The following is an 18,324-nucleotide window of genomic DNA, read 5'->3' on the forward strand; positions in this document are numbered from 1 at the left end:
TACATAATGTAGATAGATTAGTAGCAATTATTTGTTTTAATCCCTTATTAAATGTCTATGTACATCACTAATGCGAGAGCATGGCAAAGACAGACCATGAACAGGCGGCAAGAAACCTACCAGACAGTGAAGGCAAAATGACAAGGTCATATTCTAGGCACAAGCTAAGAGTAGAGCAAAAACTGCTCAAGCCAATCTCTGAGGATTAAGGGCTGTCATATTAAGGCAGGATCAATTAAAAGAAAAGAACTTAAAGACCATGGATTCTGTTTTGTCAGGTAAGGATGCAGCTATTGAATGACAAGTAGAAAGCACATGACAAGTAGAAAGCACATATGTGTGTGTGTGTGTATTCCCTGTGTGAACCAAGTATAACTGTACTTGTGGGGACATTTTTTGGAGAAAAATACTATTTCACTCTTTAATAAGTAAAAGGTTTCGTGTGGTTTGAATTTTCTGGTTAGAGTTCAGATTAGAATTGGGGTCAGAATAGCTATAATAATATTTGTAATTCTTAATGTTGCAATAGGGAGTGAGAGAATGATTTATGTCTATGTAAGGCATTCACAGAAAAAAGTGTGGGCGTGTGTCAGACTACTGTGAAATGGTCACATGCTGCACAGATCAAATTCATTGTCCCTGTATATTCTTTGAACTTTGCTTTCTTATTCTCTGCCATTAAAGTATGCAGCACAATCCTTCACCTAGTCTGAAAGCTCTAGAAGGGCAAGGAGTGCACTGAGCACGCAGATGCTTTGTTTGAGGAATTAACACCTCAGGCACGGAGATTAAAGTTCAGACACGTTTTGGGTACGTGTATACAAAATGTATGACTTTTTATACACCACTGAATGGCTTAAAATTTTGAATTGTGACATGGACATGTGACATAGAAGCGGGCACAATATTTAGCAGCTTCTGGACCAGGGTGGACAACAGGACAAAGAAAAATCATAACAGTTTAATTTGTTGATATCACGACACAAAGTTAACAATACCGTTGTCTAAAAGACGCCATTGATATTTGCATAATAAATACATCAGCCAATCATGGCTTGGAACACAACAGGCTTATCCTTTGCTGTATTGATTTCAAAGATTTTTACAATGTGACTGATATGCATTCATCTATTATCTAATGCTCTCATGCTGTGGGTGATACTGTTTTTATATATTTAGTGCAGTGTGCTTAATCGGACTTCAACAGAACGACACATTTTCACAGAATAGAAAACACTAATACAAGAGAACCGCGTCTATTTATAACTCCTATTAATAATGTCTTATCTTTTCAATCCTAAGTGTCCCGAAGTAGCTTACGTAAACAGACGCAGCATCTTAAAACCTCACCGCGGTTGTTTTTTCAACGTCATAACTCTTTCATTCTCGAACGTCGTATTTGTACGTTGTTGTTTGATATATAGCTTCCAATAATAGTAAGTGCCAAGTATAATAAACTCTTCAGTGACACCTTATTATACAACCCTGAACTGTCAGTGTGTCAGCTAATGTTAGCTCATGCCGAGGCTAATATTAACGCAGAATCTGCAGCCATGTCGCGGCGGCTTGTCAAACACTTTAGCCGTTTTTCTGCATTAGTTTAAAGATATACTCTAAAACTGCGTGCTCTTCTATACAAACATACAAATTTACACACACTTACCAAAAGTATAAACGTGAAAATCGACCACCCGAGCACAGATTCGGAGAGCAGCGACTGGGCCGCCATCTTCACTTCCTGTAACAACAAAACCACGTGTTACTACTGACGTCATTACTGTGATGAAAAGAAACGGCCTTGGGCTTTCTTGTATTGATGACAGAGTCGAGAAATGTGTGTTAACAGGTTGAAAATGTATCCCAGCAGAGTAGCATACTTTCTATTATTAGGGTGTGACATCTGTACTTCAGACAAAATTGGTAGTGAAATAGTGGAAATGTTTTTTTCCTTTATTATTACTAGTAGTAGTAGTAATAGTAGTCGTACTAGTAGTATCAAGGTTTTTTAATGGATTTTAATAATTTATTGTGTTTTAATTCTTTCTTTCCTTTTTGCAGTTCTACACTTAAATTACTATTATGACATTTTTTCTCATTTCTACTTTTTTCATGTTTTTCTAGAGTTTTATTTTTTTCCTGTGTATGTATTCATTTCACAATTTTTCAATTTAATAGTAGCTGCAAATACAGTCTCAAGTACTGTAAGTGCTTCACATAATTGTACTGACAGAGGACACACAGCATAATAAGAATATCTAACTGACCATTCATTTTTAATTTAAATTACACATAACTTAAAACTGCATTGATTTCTTACAATTTTTCTTTCAAGTTTAAAAAAATGGGTCAGTGTTTTTTAAAGTATAATATTTAAAACTACAGCTCTTAACCAAACAAATGTTTTTATACAGGTCACTATTCCTGTTTTTGTGAGTGTTCTTTGTATTTTTATTCCCAGGTAAGCTATCACAAATAATAAATTAGACTTATTAATGGCCTTTGTGGGGTTTTTTATGGGCACATAAACCTCCTGGTTTCGTCTGAATAGAGATTAGAAAAACACTGTGCGCTGCCTTTGTCTTCTGCGCTGCCATATGTCAGTTTAGTAAATACTCATGTTCAAAGGACAGGTGCTTTACCTCTTTCAATTTTCACAATAGAGACTTGACAGTGTGCTGAAGCATCAGATTATTAGATTTGTGAGTGAAACAAAACTGTTTGCTCAGATTGTGTACATGTCATTCAGTACTAACATAATACAGGTGCAGAAACACAGGCAGAGCCAGAGGGAGAGACATGTTTTTGAAATACCGATTTAATTTTTATGATCTACCCCATTTGAATTGTTAAAGCGGAAACCAGAAAATGTGTTTTCTTGTTTGTTTTTAACATATGTTTAAATGTGTTATGAAAGAAGAGGTTGGCAGTAAGATTAATAACTTCTGAATGAATTAATTAATATTAGAAGCAACTCAGAATAACCCTAAATTCTTGTGTCAGCGCATCCTTAACAGGCACACAATGCAAATGAGCTGTAATAAGAATTAGAGTTGATTATTAATAAATGGAACATTTACTGTGTTTAACTTTAACAAATAATTTTCTTTGTTAAATCATGCTCAGAGGAATATATTAAAGTAATAGATAATGCTTTGGTAGTTTGTTGAGTACATATTAAATGATTCACTCGTGATGACCTCAATATAAACTGCAAAAAACACAATTAATCTAAAATGTGGGCAAAATGTAACAACACTTAATGAAAGAAAATTAAATTCAAGACAGTAAAATAATTCTGTGCCTCTACACATTTAATAATATTTGACATCGAAGAACAAACACTGCTGCTGCCTGATATACGGCAGACGCTAATAAATATTTCATTAGGCTAGAAGACGTCATGTTCTATAGTGAGTTTTGTTTTATAGCTCAGCAACTTAGCAGACAAGGATGAAGGCCATGTCTGCAGACAGACAAATCATGACTTTTCACTGGACAGACATCAGATCAAACAAGGTTTGTGAGACGAACTGATGGATTTCTGTGACACTAACGCCTGACGAAAAGAGTATATGGTGAGATAAAGCTCATTAATACAGAGCTTTTTACTGTTGACACGATAAAAATCTGAGTCAGTGTTTTAGTCTTAAAGTCAAATATTGTCTCATCTGGATTAAAAAAGGCATATTATAGTGGACGTGTACAGTAGCTATATATTGAATACTGTCGACAGGGCAAAACATTATTTCATACAGTAGGTTTTTTGCTACTTTATACTGTGAAGACATTAAAGGTTGTAGTTGTTTTATTGTCCACAATACAGCTGTATTTCCAGGGAATGTTGTAAATAAAATATATGATTTAAATAAAGACATTAATGCTGTGGTACACTGACTCACTCTGCAAACTGTTTATCCACTGTGGGTAGTTGTTCTTGGGAGTTGCAGACAGCATTTGCACCGGCCAACCCAAGGTACAAAACCATATTTGTGCTTTCTCTCTCTCTCTCTCTCTCTCTCTCTCCCCCTGTCTCTCTTTCTCTCTGTTATTCTGCCTCTGCTGCTCATTGCTGTCAGTACCTGTCAGTTGAAAAAGATAAATTACAACATGTGCAGTGAACAGTTACAGCAGCGCGATGCGGGTATAGAGATGGAAGTTCATTTTTTTCTTTTCATTAAAAAGGGACTTATAGCCATCTTTTCTGTCTGCTCTTTTCAACTCCCTTGTGTCACTTTTCATCCACTTTACACTTATTGCCTGATGTAACCTATTAGACTTAACAACTCTTTTTGTCTTCCTTTTCTTTTTTCTTGCCATTCAATTATTTACTCCCCTCAATTCCCTTACTTTACTACCTGAATTATTCTTTCCCTTATGCAGGAGCTGGGTTCTGGTTCCTCCTCTTGGCAGTTCTAAACCCTGGTATCAGGCACAGATTGTTCTAATGGGAGGTGGTAGATGAGAATTAAGAGTGCAAAAAATGATTCACAGGTTGCATGTCTCAAAAAAGAAGCGAATTTCTGCAGGATGTTAATTGAAGCGGTGAAGTCTGTGTTTCTCCAGAGATGAGAGAGTGATGAATGGAGCTGAAGAGAAGAGAACAGAGGGATCAAGGTTGTGATGAGCAGAATCACTATTGAAGTATAATTTTGACCAGTTATGCCAGGGGTGTCAAACATACAACTGTCAATCCTATTTCAACTATACAGTTTAGTTCTTTAATTAGGAAATGGCTTCAATATACATTCCATCAACAACTTCAACAATTTCTACAGATGAATCATTTTCAGGGTCATGTGAAACCTTAGTCAATACAGTTCAACACAGTATCACATATAGAGACAGGCAACCATTTATATATACACTCATAGTCATACATACAGTATGGTCACTTTTGCGTGTCTGATTATTCTAATCTCGTACCTTCATCGCATGGTATTGAACAAGTGATCTTCTCGCTTTAAGGCAGAAGCACAAACCAAGCACAATCAACAAACCTTGCCATATCTAATAGGGTTGATCTTATGTTTTATGACATGTCATTAATTGTATTGTACACAACAAAGTTTCTGGACGTGGGTTGAAAGAAACAACATCTTTCCACATTCCCAATTTATTTAAGAAACAATGTGTTTAATTTCTAATGCCATGAAGGGGTAAAATAATTGCCTGGGCAGGAAAACACAATCTATTTCAGCCGTTGGCACAGTATGAGCTGAGCAACCCACTTAAAGCCACTGAATTATGCAGTTTCATCCAATTTTCATTTGTTTGACACATGGACCTGGACAGTATGTTTGTCTTTACACAGAGGCCAGTGATCAATTAGGAACTACCACAGAGGGGAAGAAAAAAGATGAGGAAGTGATGTTGAAAAATATAATGATCTCATTTGTAAAAGAAAACATTACTTTTCAGAGTGATACCATGACTTGTGAGAAAAAAAAATACTATATACTTATTGAAAGAACAGTTATATTTTGGTTTCTGTCCACCAGTGGATTCTTTATTTTTCTCCACAGTGATCACATACACGTACAAATACCATCACAGAATACTTCAGAAATGACAGTACATCTCAAGGACATTTTGATGCTAGCTGTCAGTGCTGGGGGCCGTAGACTCCATAAGATGTAGTTCAATTTACCTTGGAGCAGACATTGGTGAGCTGCATTTGCCATCTGCTGAATGCCGACACAGACTTTTTATCTTTCAATGACTACTTGAAAACAAGTACTTTGACACGGAGCAGAAGAAAATGTGCTTCAAAGTACGGTATAGTATCCAGATACTTCAATGTCTAAAGTGCATCCATCCATTTATTATACTATTGCTGTGGCCTATGAGTAAATTAACAAATGGAATTTTATCACACAAACGTAAATATCAATCTGGACCTTATGGAGTTATATGTAATTTCTTCGCAGACCTGCCAAAGCTAGACAAACTAACAAGAAAATATTTTTCACTGGATAAAACAGAAATGCACTTCAGATAAACTCCTTTAATCGAAAACCAAAAGACAAAGGTTGTATTACACCCGTCTGTGTGTTATTGTACTTCTCTTGAATATGGCTAATATTGCCCTCCTTAATTTAAAAAACTACTACTCATCAACAAATGTGGCCTTCAAGGCTAGACTAAGTGGCTCAAGTCTACTTATTAGGGCCGTTAGACTTAAAGTTGATTTACTGCCACCTACTGGCTATTTTTCAATGTTTAGTATTTTATTCAAAAGTGCTTATTTACAGTTGACAAGGAAAAGATAAACAAATAAGTCAAATATGTTGTATGGAAAAGAACACATAGAAAAACAATCAATTGTGTATATCTTATGAAACATTAAAACATGATTTAATCTGGCTAAAAAAATCATGACTTGCTTGAAAAGGTTGTGGTGGCAGTAGGCCATTTAAATCTCCTTTTTAACAGTGTGTGAAATTAACTGTCGCTGAGTCCCTTAAAGCTTGTTAGATCCCAAAGTGAGCATTTTGATTCTAACTGTTGTGTGTAGTAGGAGCTGCACTCCATTGGATGTAAATTTACAGTATATGGTAGCACTAAAAGGAAATAAATACACACAATTGCAGTGCAATGGTACAATATGACTGTGAAGACTACAGTATTCTGCTCAAAAGATATCAGGTAGTGAAAATATATATTCAGTCCTGAGTATCTAAAACACTAGATATACTGTAAACACACTAGAAAAACCTACGACTGCATAACTTTTATTATTAGCTCTTTTATTTATGTTCTGTTGTTACTGCCATTGCACTTAAGAAAAATGCAGTGTGTGTGCATGTGTGTGTTTGTCCATGTCTCAAAAGGGAGGGTGCATTAAAATCATCTGTCTAAACAGTTTTGTGTGTGCAGCCTGAACACCTGTTTCCACTGGCTGGGGTGTCTGCAACTTTGGTGTGCTGTTTCAACAAGAGTGCAAGAACTAGGCTGCTTTAACCTTCATGTAGGTTCCAATAACACAGTTTACACAGCACTAAAACAGTAAGGACAAACACAGCAGGTAGAAAACACAGTCAGTCACATTTTTAGCTTAGGTTTTAAACAGAGAGGTGTCAGAAGCGTGACAGAACCACACTGTGGTGAAAAAGAAAAAAAAAACGTACACACTGAGTCAGAGTAAGGCAAATGTTGTAGTTGTTGCCGTCCATATAGTATTGCAACATGGCATGGCATGTTCTGACTAAAATAGTATGAGCATGGTGTGTGTTGCTGCAGGACTTTGCTCGTCCCTGCAGCTTGAAATTGTCTCTTTTTATTGAATACTGTCTTTATTGATGAGTATAGAACAAAATGAGTATACAACAAATAATCTGGTAAAAAAAAACCCAGATCAGATTAATTCAAATTATGAGTCCAGGCTTCTTAGAGCAGTGGCTCCCAACATAGGGGGTGTGTCCCTTGAGGGCACATATCCATTGCAGGGAAAATTTGTTTGTCATCTCAGATATATAACTCTGATTAGAAATGTGTGTTAAGTTTCATGTATTTCTCTCATTTTCTTTCTCTCTCATGAAACTGTGCTCCGTGGTAGTCAAAGGAAGTTCATGGTTTGATTCCAGCCTACCCCGATCTCAAAATGGGTTACTTATGAATACTAGATACTTTATCTAGTGTTAAACTTAAATTAGGGATTAGAGATTAGGGTATGCACTGACAACACCTTGATGAAGCTAGAAACTAGAAACTGAAGGAAAATATCTTTTATTATTAGGTTTTAAAACCATTTTTTAAAGAGACAGTTAATGACTTTAAAAAAATTTCGAACAGAGGATTTAAAAATGAAAATTCTGTTCATTAAGAATATTGTTTTAAAGGCTGCGCAGTGTTTAAAAAAACGGAGTTCTGAAGGAAAATCTTAGAATCGTAGAATCTTATAAATAGTCCTATCTTCAGAGGAGCCTTGAAGAAAAAGTTCGAGATCCACAATTTGAGTCCATTGTTGAGACTATTAAGAATCTCTTTGAGCTGACAGTTGTATTATCAATAACACACTAACGCACGTCAAGCTGCCTTAAAGGGACCTAAATCCAGGCGTTATCTCCCCTCGGGGAATGAAAATGATCAGACAATAAAGCATCAAACAGTGTGTAATCCCTGCACCTGCAGCTGTTAAATGGTAGTCTTTGTTTCTTCTCGGGGCTTTTATTTACTAATGTGAAAGCTTTTAGCGCGTGTTTGCTCATGTTTGCCGAAGTCTCAGGCAGAGCATTTCAGTAAAAATGACAGAGTGGGAGGGCCACTCGGTGCAACTAATAAGGACCGAGATCTAGCAGGCGATCCCACTGTGACTTTTATTTCCAAGTCCTGGAAATCGCAATCGGACTGATCGTAATCACACATGGATTATGTTGTTTTCGCTGCCGTTTGTTTGTTTTTGCCATAGAGGAAACTTTCACCGCAGCTGTAAGTACTTATAGTACAAATTAACGCCAATATAAATTATATCCGATTTAATGTATATACAAGCGTGTGAATGCATGAGAATGCCAGCAGTAACGGGCATGTTTTTGTCTGCCTCGTCTTTTACTGTTAATGTGATCATGTTTGATTGATTTAGTTCTTATTTCTCCCACGCCTGTGTCGGTCTCTCTAACTTGTCTGCTACGTGGGACACGCGCTTTATGAACTGGTTATTTTCTGATTTATGTAAACGCTCTGCAGCAGTAAAATCTAACCGTGTGAACGTACTGCATCACTTGTAAAAAGCAAAGTCAGAAATATATGTCTCACGTGCAGCGATTACGACTCGCAGCGGTCATTAATAATTAATATAAATAATAAAAAAAAGTAAAACGTCCAACCAATCAGCGCAGTAGCTTCTTTGAATTTGGCGAAGTTTTATCTAATGACTGAAAGTGTGCACGTGAGTGATGGAGAGACAGCAGTTTATCTCTCTCTCTCTCTCTCTCTCTCTGTCTCTCTGTGTGTGTACATAACTGTGCCACTACATCCCACTTAAACACACAGTTTTATTTTATACTGATTCAGGATTTCAGCAGCAGACAGTACAGCTGTCTACAAAAGTAAATGTGGTAAAAATAATCATGTGTGGGTTCAGGTCCTACACAATATTCACTAATAAGAACCAGTCAAGGAGAGAGCAGAGATTAAATGTGACTGCAGGCTAAGTTCTTTGTGTGCTGCATACATTTGCAGAAATGATGGGAATGCCTCAGTGCCTTCACACACACAGACAGGAAACATGATACCTTTATAGTGCTACTGCACATTCATGTTCACTTTATCTGGATACATCATGTCAAGGCGGGCCTGCACGCACAACGAGCATGCTAGATTGGGGTTCATTATGTGGTAAAAATGAATCTAGAAATACTTTTTTCCTGTTTCAACATATGACTGTTGTTGGAGGTCTGCAGGTATGGGGTCATAAATAAGTATGTGTTGCTGGGATTCAACAAAACTGAAGATGTGGTAGTATTAAACACAGTAGCTGGGGGAATAAGGGAAGTTCTTTTACAATGCTTTTGACCACTGCTCAAAATAATATTGCAAGTGGAGTGCAACATTGACTGTTTTAATCATGTGTCAATCTCAGTGCTGATTTCCAAAATTCCAAAAAGTTTTGACTGGACGTTCCAGTTGTTACTACAACTCCAGCCTTCACATCAGCGATGAATTGTCACATACAAAGCCTAGCTTTACTTGAATATGTTGCATTAGACTATTGTTCATTTTGGGCACTTTAGGAGATGAAGACCACAGTGTGATGACCAATCTAGATTCACAATTTGAGATTTTTCATTGTTATTGAGCAGTCAACTGATCACAACAATTCTTTAGACATTTTCTTAGTAAGTTTATCAATATTAAATTGCTAATTGTCAAAATCAACCATAGCTTTTCTTTAATTCAGTATGTATGAGGCAAATTCTGTGCACTTCTCCACAGCAATTTCTCGTCACAAAAACCTACTTATATGAGTCATATTGTTTGTGGATATTTTTTGTGAACTCGTGTTCTGCATCCTACTATTCTTGATTAAGATTAATCCTATCCTGATTTACAAGAAAGAAAAAGACAAATTATAAATCATACCTACTGTAGTTTATTGTCAGCCTGGTGATTCTACATGCAAGCTATTCAAGCTGTAACTGTAGGTGTTTACTTGGCGTGCTATCACTTCTACTGTACTTTACCGACTGTGCCATGCAGAGAAGACTCTTATCGTGCAGGACGACTAAAAAAATCCTCGTCTTCCTTGCAATGGCATGACATTAATTCAGAACATTTTGTTTGGCAGCGCTGTCCAGTGATTTAAGAGACTTGCTTGTAACTGGAGGTTTCCAGGTTTGGGCCCTTCAGCGAGGTGTCCTTGACCAACACACTGCTGACAGCTTACACATCAAACACAAGAGAGTGTTAACGCAGTAGTTCAGAAACAAAGATCAAGGCTTTGGCATCAGGACCAAGAACTGACATGGAAACACAGGACAACTCAGCAATGATGTATTTAAATAACGTCTATATAAAGTTACCGTAAACTCATGCGGAAACAGTGACAGATGGAGACGTCTTCATTAATTATTGTCACCTGCTAATCTGCTAGATTGAGAGTAACAGCAGTCATGGTAATGCATACCTATTGTGTTGTCTTTATCCCATTGTTGTTCTTGTTGTTGGTCGTATCCCGCACTGATTGAGTGCATCGGCATGGTTCCACTGCTAATTTGTGTTGATGACATGCAGACCTAATGAATTACAAACAGTCTGCAGAGAACGTAAGGCAGGCCGGCTCCCTGGTTATCAATTGAAATGTTAACATAAACAGAGCTTAGAGTCTAATGATTTATCCCCAGTATAGACATCTCTATTCATCACTGTATGGCAGGTGTTCACTAATCTAATGAATGAATGGCAAAGAAGTGCATTCTCCCTGTTGACTGACTTCACCACGAATGCTGTAAGAGGCCTCCATGAATCCACAGTGTGGGAATGAAAGTAAAAAGCCAATATTTATATTAGTTACAGTAACAGTCAATTTCTATATAGAAAGAGAGTTCATAATGCACAACTGAATATGATTTATAGAACCTACAGCCTTGGTATCTTAGTAACTGACTGTAGCCTTGCTGACTGTGGCCTTACTTGAAAGAATTAAAACTTTAATTCATTCTTATCATCATCATCATTTACCCCCTGTTTACAGTAGGTTTCCTGAATGAATAAAACCCTGATCTGAGGTGCTTCGTTCACAACCAGCCACACAACAGATCAGTAAAATCAGCAGAACAACACAGTTTGCTTGTGTGCGCTATTAGTTTTGCCATCGTTGGCAACGATACTCATCTAATCAACACTAGGCTGATTTGTTGGTTTAATCCATTGGCCTCAATGAGTCACTTTCACAAATATAGGGACTTAAACAGATGGATTGGTGTAATGTATTGTGTTTACACCCAGGTTTTGAAGTGGACTGCTCTCTAGTGTTTGAACCATGATGTGTGTGCTGAGATGGACTGCTTTCCTCTGGACTTTAAATTCCATTCCTGGCTCCGTTGGAATGGCAGTGAATGAACAAGCAGGTATGTGTGTTTGTCCTCAGCTCTCTGCCTTCATGGAACATTTATCTTTCTCTTAAACCTACTATTTTTCAAGGAAAAAACATGCATTTCCCTTTATCTAATATAAGATTTTATTTAGATTTAAACAGATTACTGTTAGTTATGTTAATTACAAAACCAACCGGTCTTCCAAATTTCTAATATTAAAAAAACGTAACAATATAATAAATCACTTATTTTCCCCTGTCTTTATTCTTATTAATCTTATAAAATATAATTAACCTTGTTGACGGTTTTCTTTTTCCTCTCTAGATGACTCATGTCCCCCTTTGAGTGTGGAGGACCACAGATTTTCTGATGCATTAGATCGCCCTCTGCAAATCACAGGTGTGCACTGCTCCGACCTTAGCTAATTTATTATTTATTTAATATTCCAACATAGGATTGTGGAGGATTTATATGAATTGATATGTCGTTTTCTTCACAGGGTTTGATCTCACCGAAAAGTTTCTACTTCGAAAAGGGACAATTATGGAAGACCTGCCTTCATTTAGATTGGGAAGCAGTCCACTTATCAAGCCAACAATGTGAGTTGCAGACAATATCGGTGGGCTTTATGTTAGAGTGCATGTGAATTTATTTTCTGAATCGCTTTTCAATCGCTTCTTGCATTGTTGGAGGACAACTCACAGAGACAGTCCGCACATTGACGACAATGCAGTAAATAATCTTTCCGTACGCCACTCCACTTGTACTTCTCTCTTGCTCCTGTGATGAAACCAGAGCACAATACAAGCATCCTGTAAGGTGCAGTCAGTTGTGTGTGGCCAAGGTAATATACAGTGTGGATGTAACGTTCAGGCTATTACTCTTTGTCTCCCTGAAAAGGCTTTGAATTTATCTGATGTTGTAGAAGTCATATATTTCCACATACAGTACCTCATTTCTGATTGAAAACATAACTGCTTTGTGATGCACCTTTAAATACGGTGATATTCAAATACAACATATGCAGTCTATTTATTTGATTTATCTTTTCTAAAGGTGTAGATCATTTTGCCTTGAATCTTAAAGTTCACGTTAAGGTTTACTGACAATAAATTATTCCATTGAAATTCATACAGTACTTGATGGTTTCTGCCACAAGGTCAGACAATGGAGCACATTTCAAATGATGTTTGAATATAAGGAATCTTTAAAATGTATCCTAACAATTTGAAATTAATTCACATGGATGTTCTATGACTATATTTTTAATTTAAAAAAAATATTACATACTGTAGAACATAGTGGCTGTACCCACTCAAGGTCATAAACAGTGGAATTGAGTGTAAATGTGTTGTTACAACAGTGCCTGGGATTTTAAATAAGTATTTTTAGATGTTTACTGTTTGCTTTCCTTACGTTGTCAAAGCCAAATGTCGCCTATCTTTGTCCTTTAGAGAAGGGGGGGTATTCTTAGTATTTTTACATGACATGTAAGTGTAAACACTTACTGCCGCTACCTTTGTGGAAAGGTGGTGGAATCTTTGAGCTAGTTGATTTGCGATCTACCCTGTTCAGTCACTCACGCTGAAAATACATTTACTTCAGCCCTTCCCTCGGTGTGGGCCCATCGTGCAAGAGGATGCTGGTTCTCAATGACACTGCTGACAGTGTCATTGGTTATAGTGGTCAAGCTCTCATCCCGCTCATATCCAATTATCTAAGTACTTTGACAGGTGATACTCCATGTCAGCGAAGGGAGAAAAGTGAGGGCAATTGCACGAAGCAGGACTGCCCCACTGCCCTCGCCACAGCCTCTAAAGCATTGCTTACTTTTTACCAGCAGGACAAACAGAGATAGATGCTCCACTCTGCGTCTGGCTAATGTTCTGTCAGCTTTTTGGCAAAGTGCATATTATACTACTCAGATCAAATGTGACACTGTCATTGAACAATGGTGTGATGTGACAAATTGCTCCGTAAAACGCACCCTCTTTTTAACCATGCTCTCATGCTGTATTGAGGCTCAGTGCTGCTAATGCCGCCTGTCTTTTTAATGTGTGTTTGTCTTTGCTCTTGCTCTCTTCTCTTCCTCCATCTGATATTCAAACCTGTAAAGGCATAACATTTTATTTTGACTGGTCTACACACACATGTTTTTATAGGTTTGTAGCTAGTTTATAGTTCCAGTAAAACTGGTGTAAGACAGAGGTGTCATCCATTGCCTAGAGGGTACACGTGGCCTGCCAATTAATTTTACATGACCCTCTTTTTAGTTCAAGTTCAGGTGAAATCCGTGGGTCAAAGTGATTTGAGCCCTGCAACCATTGTTGCCAGGTCTCAGGAGAGAAACAAATAACCAGGTCTTCAAAAACAAGCCAGCTCCAGCCTTTAACCTTCTATTATTCTCCATTTTCCCAGTCATTGTTACACTGTCTTTTTTTAATACATGTTCTTGGTATTGTTAGCATGGGTATATTTCGTTGGTCTCAGCAGGGCTAAAAAGACAGAACAACTCAAACAATGAAGACAAAAAGTGCAAGCCAATCACAAGCCAAGTAGGACAAACAGAAGCGGGTCTAGGAGCTGCACTTTCTAAACAAGCCCAAAAAACAACCTTTATAAATGAACTTCTAAAAACCCCAGGGCTAAAAATAACTTTGCAGGTTTTGTGTACCTCTTGTTCCAGGCGTGTTTGTGGTGTGACGTCAGTGAGGTAAATTGTGCATCAATCTTTATCTTTATTTCATGGAACTAAACAGCCTGCTTTGGCTAATTCAGCTAACCCTAAGGAAGGAAAGGAATCACAGACTGAGGCATTTCAATGATGCGTTCACTGTCCTAGGAAGCATTCGATTCCACCACCCTACATCAAACTAAACTAATTACATGGTGAGAGATTGTGGTTTATTTCTGAGGAACAAACATTTTTACATAAGTTTTGCAGTTTGATAGAAAGTGGGATTTCAAACCACAGACTGAGTGAGAGAGCCTCCGTCAGGTTTCTGGCACTTAGCATTATGTAAAAATTGAATCTGAATTAATATAAAAGTTTATGTTGAGACTCTTAAAAAATGTGTGTACCAGTGGACCTAACATTTACTAACCTACTTTAAAGTTCTGGTCTGAAGAAAATTATTTTTAACACATTTCATTTTCAGGATTTCTATTTATGTAAACAGTGGATTATTGCTAACAAAGCAGTACACAAACATCCCTTTTCAGGCATGTGTTTCATCTGGCCTGATCAGTAGTTACCATTTATCATGCTGCCGGGCACAGTTCTTCGGTATTCAAACAGCAAAGGGGACTCCTGCTGGGAGGAAGTTAAAGTTCTAGCATGAATGATGCATTAAGCATAGAAACAGACATGTTAGAGCCTACTTTAATCTGTGAGAGGATTGTGTGTCAGTGATAGAGATATGAGCCAACTAGGCTGGCATTTGAGGTTTGATTGTTGCAGCAAAGGCAATCTGATTCCTCTGACTCATTTAAATGAATCCTCCCAGATAGAGTTTCTTACATGTGGCCTGGACACTGAAGCCGCTTCCGGGAGACTCTCTTCCGGGCCGTTCGTGTTGCTGTGGCATTCTGTCAAACCACTGTTCCTAATTAGACAAGAGTTTGTTTCAGACACGTAACTACACATTGTCAGGGGCATGTTCCTTTTCTATTGATAGTTTCCAGATGTTCACTGTGGTGTTGCTACGCATCCCTTTATGTGTACTCCAGGTTATTGTTCTGGATAGGTCACAGAAATGACATTGTTGTTACCTATGTCGCTGTAATTGTGTTTGGAGCCAGGCTCCCTGATTGTGCAGTGAGGAGTCTTACCTTGTAGTAACATTGTCCTTGAACACAACACAGGACATAATCACACATTTTGGAAAGCACATTATGTAAATTAGCCCATTTTAAATGGAACTTGGCTAAGCAATTTGGCAGGACAGCACACAGTGTTTCCATATCATCCAAAGGGAACATTTGAAATAATGAAAATCATTTTCTACTCATTCTTTATGGCCCCCCAGCAGGACTGTTTGTATGAATGTCAAACATTATTTTTTTATTACGATTAATCATGATTAACTGAGATCTAATCAACTCAAATTTCAAATCAAATCTCAAATACATGATACAAATAACCATTTTTGCGCAGAATAATAAATACAGAATGACAGCAGATAGATGTATGTATTTTTAAACCCTTTTATCTGTGACTCCACATGATGTAATTATTACTATGGAATTATTAGTATGAAAAACTTCGAGAATCATTTTATGTGATATAATGTGTTTAAAAAATGAATGTGACTAATTTAACATTAAATTAAGTATTAACATTAAGTATTTCCCTAACCCGAGTTCATTTTGCCAGCCCTACCTATTTTTCAAAAAGCTGCAAAAAGGTGTTTTTAAACCAACTCGCCCACACTCAGGTGCAGGTTGAACTGCTTAGCCGCTGATGGCAATCAGCACCAGGTCAGGAACTTTAACCCTGTGGGCTCTTAGCTTAGATCAAGTGTGCTGGGAGACCGTGTTTTGAAATAAGAGCAGGCTTAGGTGGGGACTTTAGTGTCGGCCTCAGACTTCAAACAGAAAGCAGACGCGAGGGTGCTGCTGAGGAAGTCCATTATATTAGATCGTTTAGGACTTGAGTTGGAATGAAAGGCACAAATTCCTAGATTGCAGATTGTTCACTGACTCTTGTCAGTCATGTACCGTTTGTGCAATTTGAAAGAACTGGAGGAATGGCTGGAGAACAGTCTGTGAAGCTCTGAGAGAAGAGGAGGACGATATATTGGAGTGAAAACTCATTTTCAACCTGTCCAAAAAAAGACCCCTGTTTTACTCCAGCAGTGCTGTGCCTTCTCATCGACCTTCTCATTGCGTTATTATTTTCTGCTGAGATTGATTTATTATGTTTATGCTCCTCTACTTTTGAGTGGTGACTTCAGTCCGCCAAAGAGGTTAAGGTTAGAATATTTCCTTGTTTTTAATGCAGAGAGAAAGTTCAGAGAGGAGACGGTAAATAAACAACTCTGATTCTTGAAATAAAAAGTTGTAATAACATTTGGACCATGCATGATTGTTTTTTCTTCCATATGCTCTTTTTCCTGTGCACACTTTGATTCATCTTAAATATACTTTAATGAAAATATAAAAACTTGCAGTGGCACAGACAACTGTGGAGCAAAGGTTTTCATCTAATAAAGTTTTGGGTAAAATATGAGTAAAATGTATCTAATAATTCCACCGTACATGTGCTTAATCAGACAAATGACATCTCTGAAAATATTTTAAATTAAAAATATAAATGTAATATAAAAATAAATAGAATAAAAACACTGGGATTCGTATCGGTTGACAGGTTGTCTTTTTATATTGTATAAAATGATAAAATACCTATATATAGTTTTATCAATACCTTTATAAATGAAGAGTTTTGATGTACTTGCTGTAGAGTGCGGTATTCAATTTAAGAGAGGTAAAAAATTTGCATCCCTTCCATATATTTCTACGTGTGTGTTTTCATTAAAGAAAAACCAAGGGAGTCAGTATAGAAATTAATCAAGCTAAATGGAATCAGGTTTGTTGGTTTTCCTCCTCTGACTATTTTCTCAGTAGGAGGATATTGAAATGTTTATTGATCTCTGAATTTAATTGACAGGTTCATTGTTGTGTCCCTTTGTGAGGGTTTCCAAAGAAGTTAGATTCAAAATGAAGAAAAGACACTTGACACTGTGATTTTCTTTCCTTATGTTTTTCTATTTAAGTTTGACTGTATCAAATTATGTTTGTTTAGATCCATTTTTCCAAATGGACTTTCAAGTGAATACTCCTTTGTCACCATCTTCCGGGTAAGGAGGACAACGAAAAAGGACCGCTGGTATCTTTGGCAGATTTTTGACCAATCTGGAGGCAGTCAGGTGGGGCCACTCTCTGTGCTTTAATATCACATAACGGTACATATCAATATCCACCTCTACATATAGCTACAATATGGTGGCATTGATGTCCCTCTGCTTTCTCCTCAGGTGTCTGTCGTGGTGGATGGCAATAAGAAAGTGTTGGAGCTTTCCTTCCAGGGTGTGCTCAAAAACACGTTGCGCTACACGTTCAAGAGCCGTGACCTACATGGCCTTTTTGATCGCCAGTGGCACAAGCTGAGCATTTCTTTACAGAGCAACATGGTGTCACTTTACATGGACTGCAAGCTCATAGAGAGGAGGCTGACCGACGAGAAGGACGGCATTGACCCCAGTGGAAAAACACTGATCACCACACGGATGGAAGATGGTCGACCTGTAGATGTACGCTTCATACTCAACACATTGTCTTAGATTGATTTGTTTCCTTTGTGCCTCTTGTTCATCTTTGCATTCCTAATTCCCAACATCCCTAATTAACTTCCCAAAGGAAGTTAAAAAGGATTCATGAGCAAATTTCCATAATCCCTGCAAATCCTGTATTGTGCCTTGTACGTGTATGTGTAATGCTTAATCAGCAGGGTGCCTCAAAGTGCTAACAAACGTTAGCTCAAGCTATGCCATTTGGTTACCCAACACCACAATCCCAGCTTAAGTAGCATTAACAGCTGACACTACAACATTTGCAAAGATATGTCACTGCCTCGGAAAATTAAAGTCGGAAGCAGGTGGAAATCAGGTCGTAACCTCGTCTGACCTTTGGGCCACAGTTTTAAACTTTTACTTCAGGTCCAGAAGATTTCTGGTTCAGGTCCCAGTGCTGATGTCTTTTACATGTTCTCCTTGTTTTCCCACATGAAAAT

At 37.5% G+C, this 18,324-nt stretch overlaps 2 protein-coding genes across 5 annotated transcripts in view; one reads left to right on the forward strand and one right to left on the reverse strand.

Annotated features, from left to right (window-relative positions):
• The window catches only part of lmbrd1 (LMBR1 domain containing 1), a 36,198-nt gene extending 34,406 nt beyond the window's left edge, over positions 1–1,792 (reverse strand). Inside the window, exon 1 of the mRNA XM_008321819.3 lies at positions 1,664–1,792. Within this exon, the coding sequence (XP_008320041.1) occupies positions 1,664–1,729 (66 nt within the window). The 5' untranslated portion in view covers positions 1,730–1,792. The remainder of the gene's footprint in view (positions 1–1,663) is intronic.
• Positions 1,793–7,690: 5,898 nt separating this feature from the next.
• LOC103387269 (collagen alpha-1(XIX) chain) overlaps positions 7,691–18,324 on the forward strand; it is a 93,826-nt gene continuing 83,192 nt past the window's right edge. For 2 of the 4 annotated variants that reach the window (XM_025060866.1, XM_025060869.1), the window contains exons 1-6: positions 7,691–8,427; positions 11,446–11,567; positions 11,859–11,933; positions 12,034–12,133; positions 17,338–17,461; positions 17,570–17,845. In XM_025060866.1, coding sequence (XP_024916634.1) covers positions 11,480–11,567; positions 11,859–11,933; positions 12,034–12,133; positions 17,338–17,461; positions 17,570–17,845 — 663 coding nt within the window. In that variant the 5' untranslated portion in view covers positions 7,691–8,427; positions 11,446–11,479. The remainder of the gene's footprint in view (positions 8,428–11,445; positions 11,568–11,858; positions 11,934–12,033; positions 12,134–17,337; positions 17,462–17,569; positions 17,846–18,324) is intronic. The other 2 variants (XM_017037557.2, XM_025060868.1) reach the window with 1 other exon arrangement.

This window comes from Cynoglossus semilaevis, chromosome 12 (assembly GCF_000523025.1).
Source record: "Cynoglossus semilaevis isolate Cse_v1.0 chromosome 12, Cse_v1.0, whole genome shotgun sequence".
In the NCBI taxonomy this organism is placed as follows: domain Eukaryota; kingdom Metazoa; phylum Chordata; class Actinopteri; order Pleuronectiformes; family Cynoglossidae; genus Cynoglossus; species Cynoglossus semilaevis.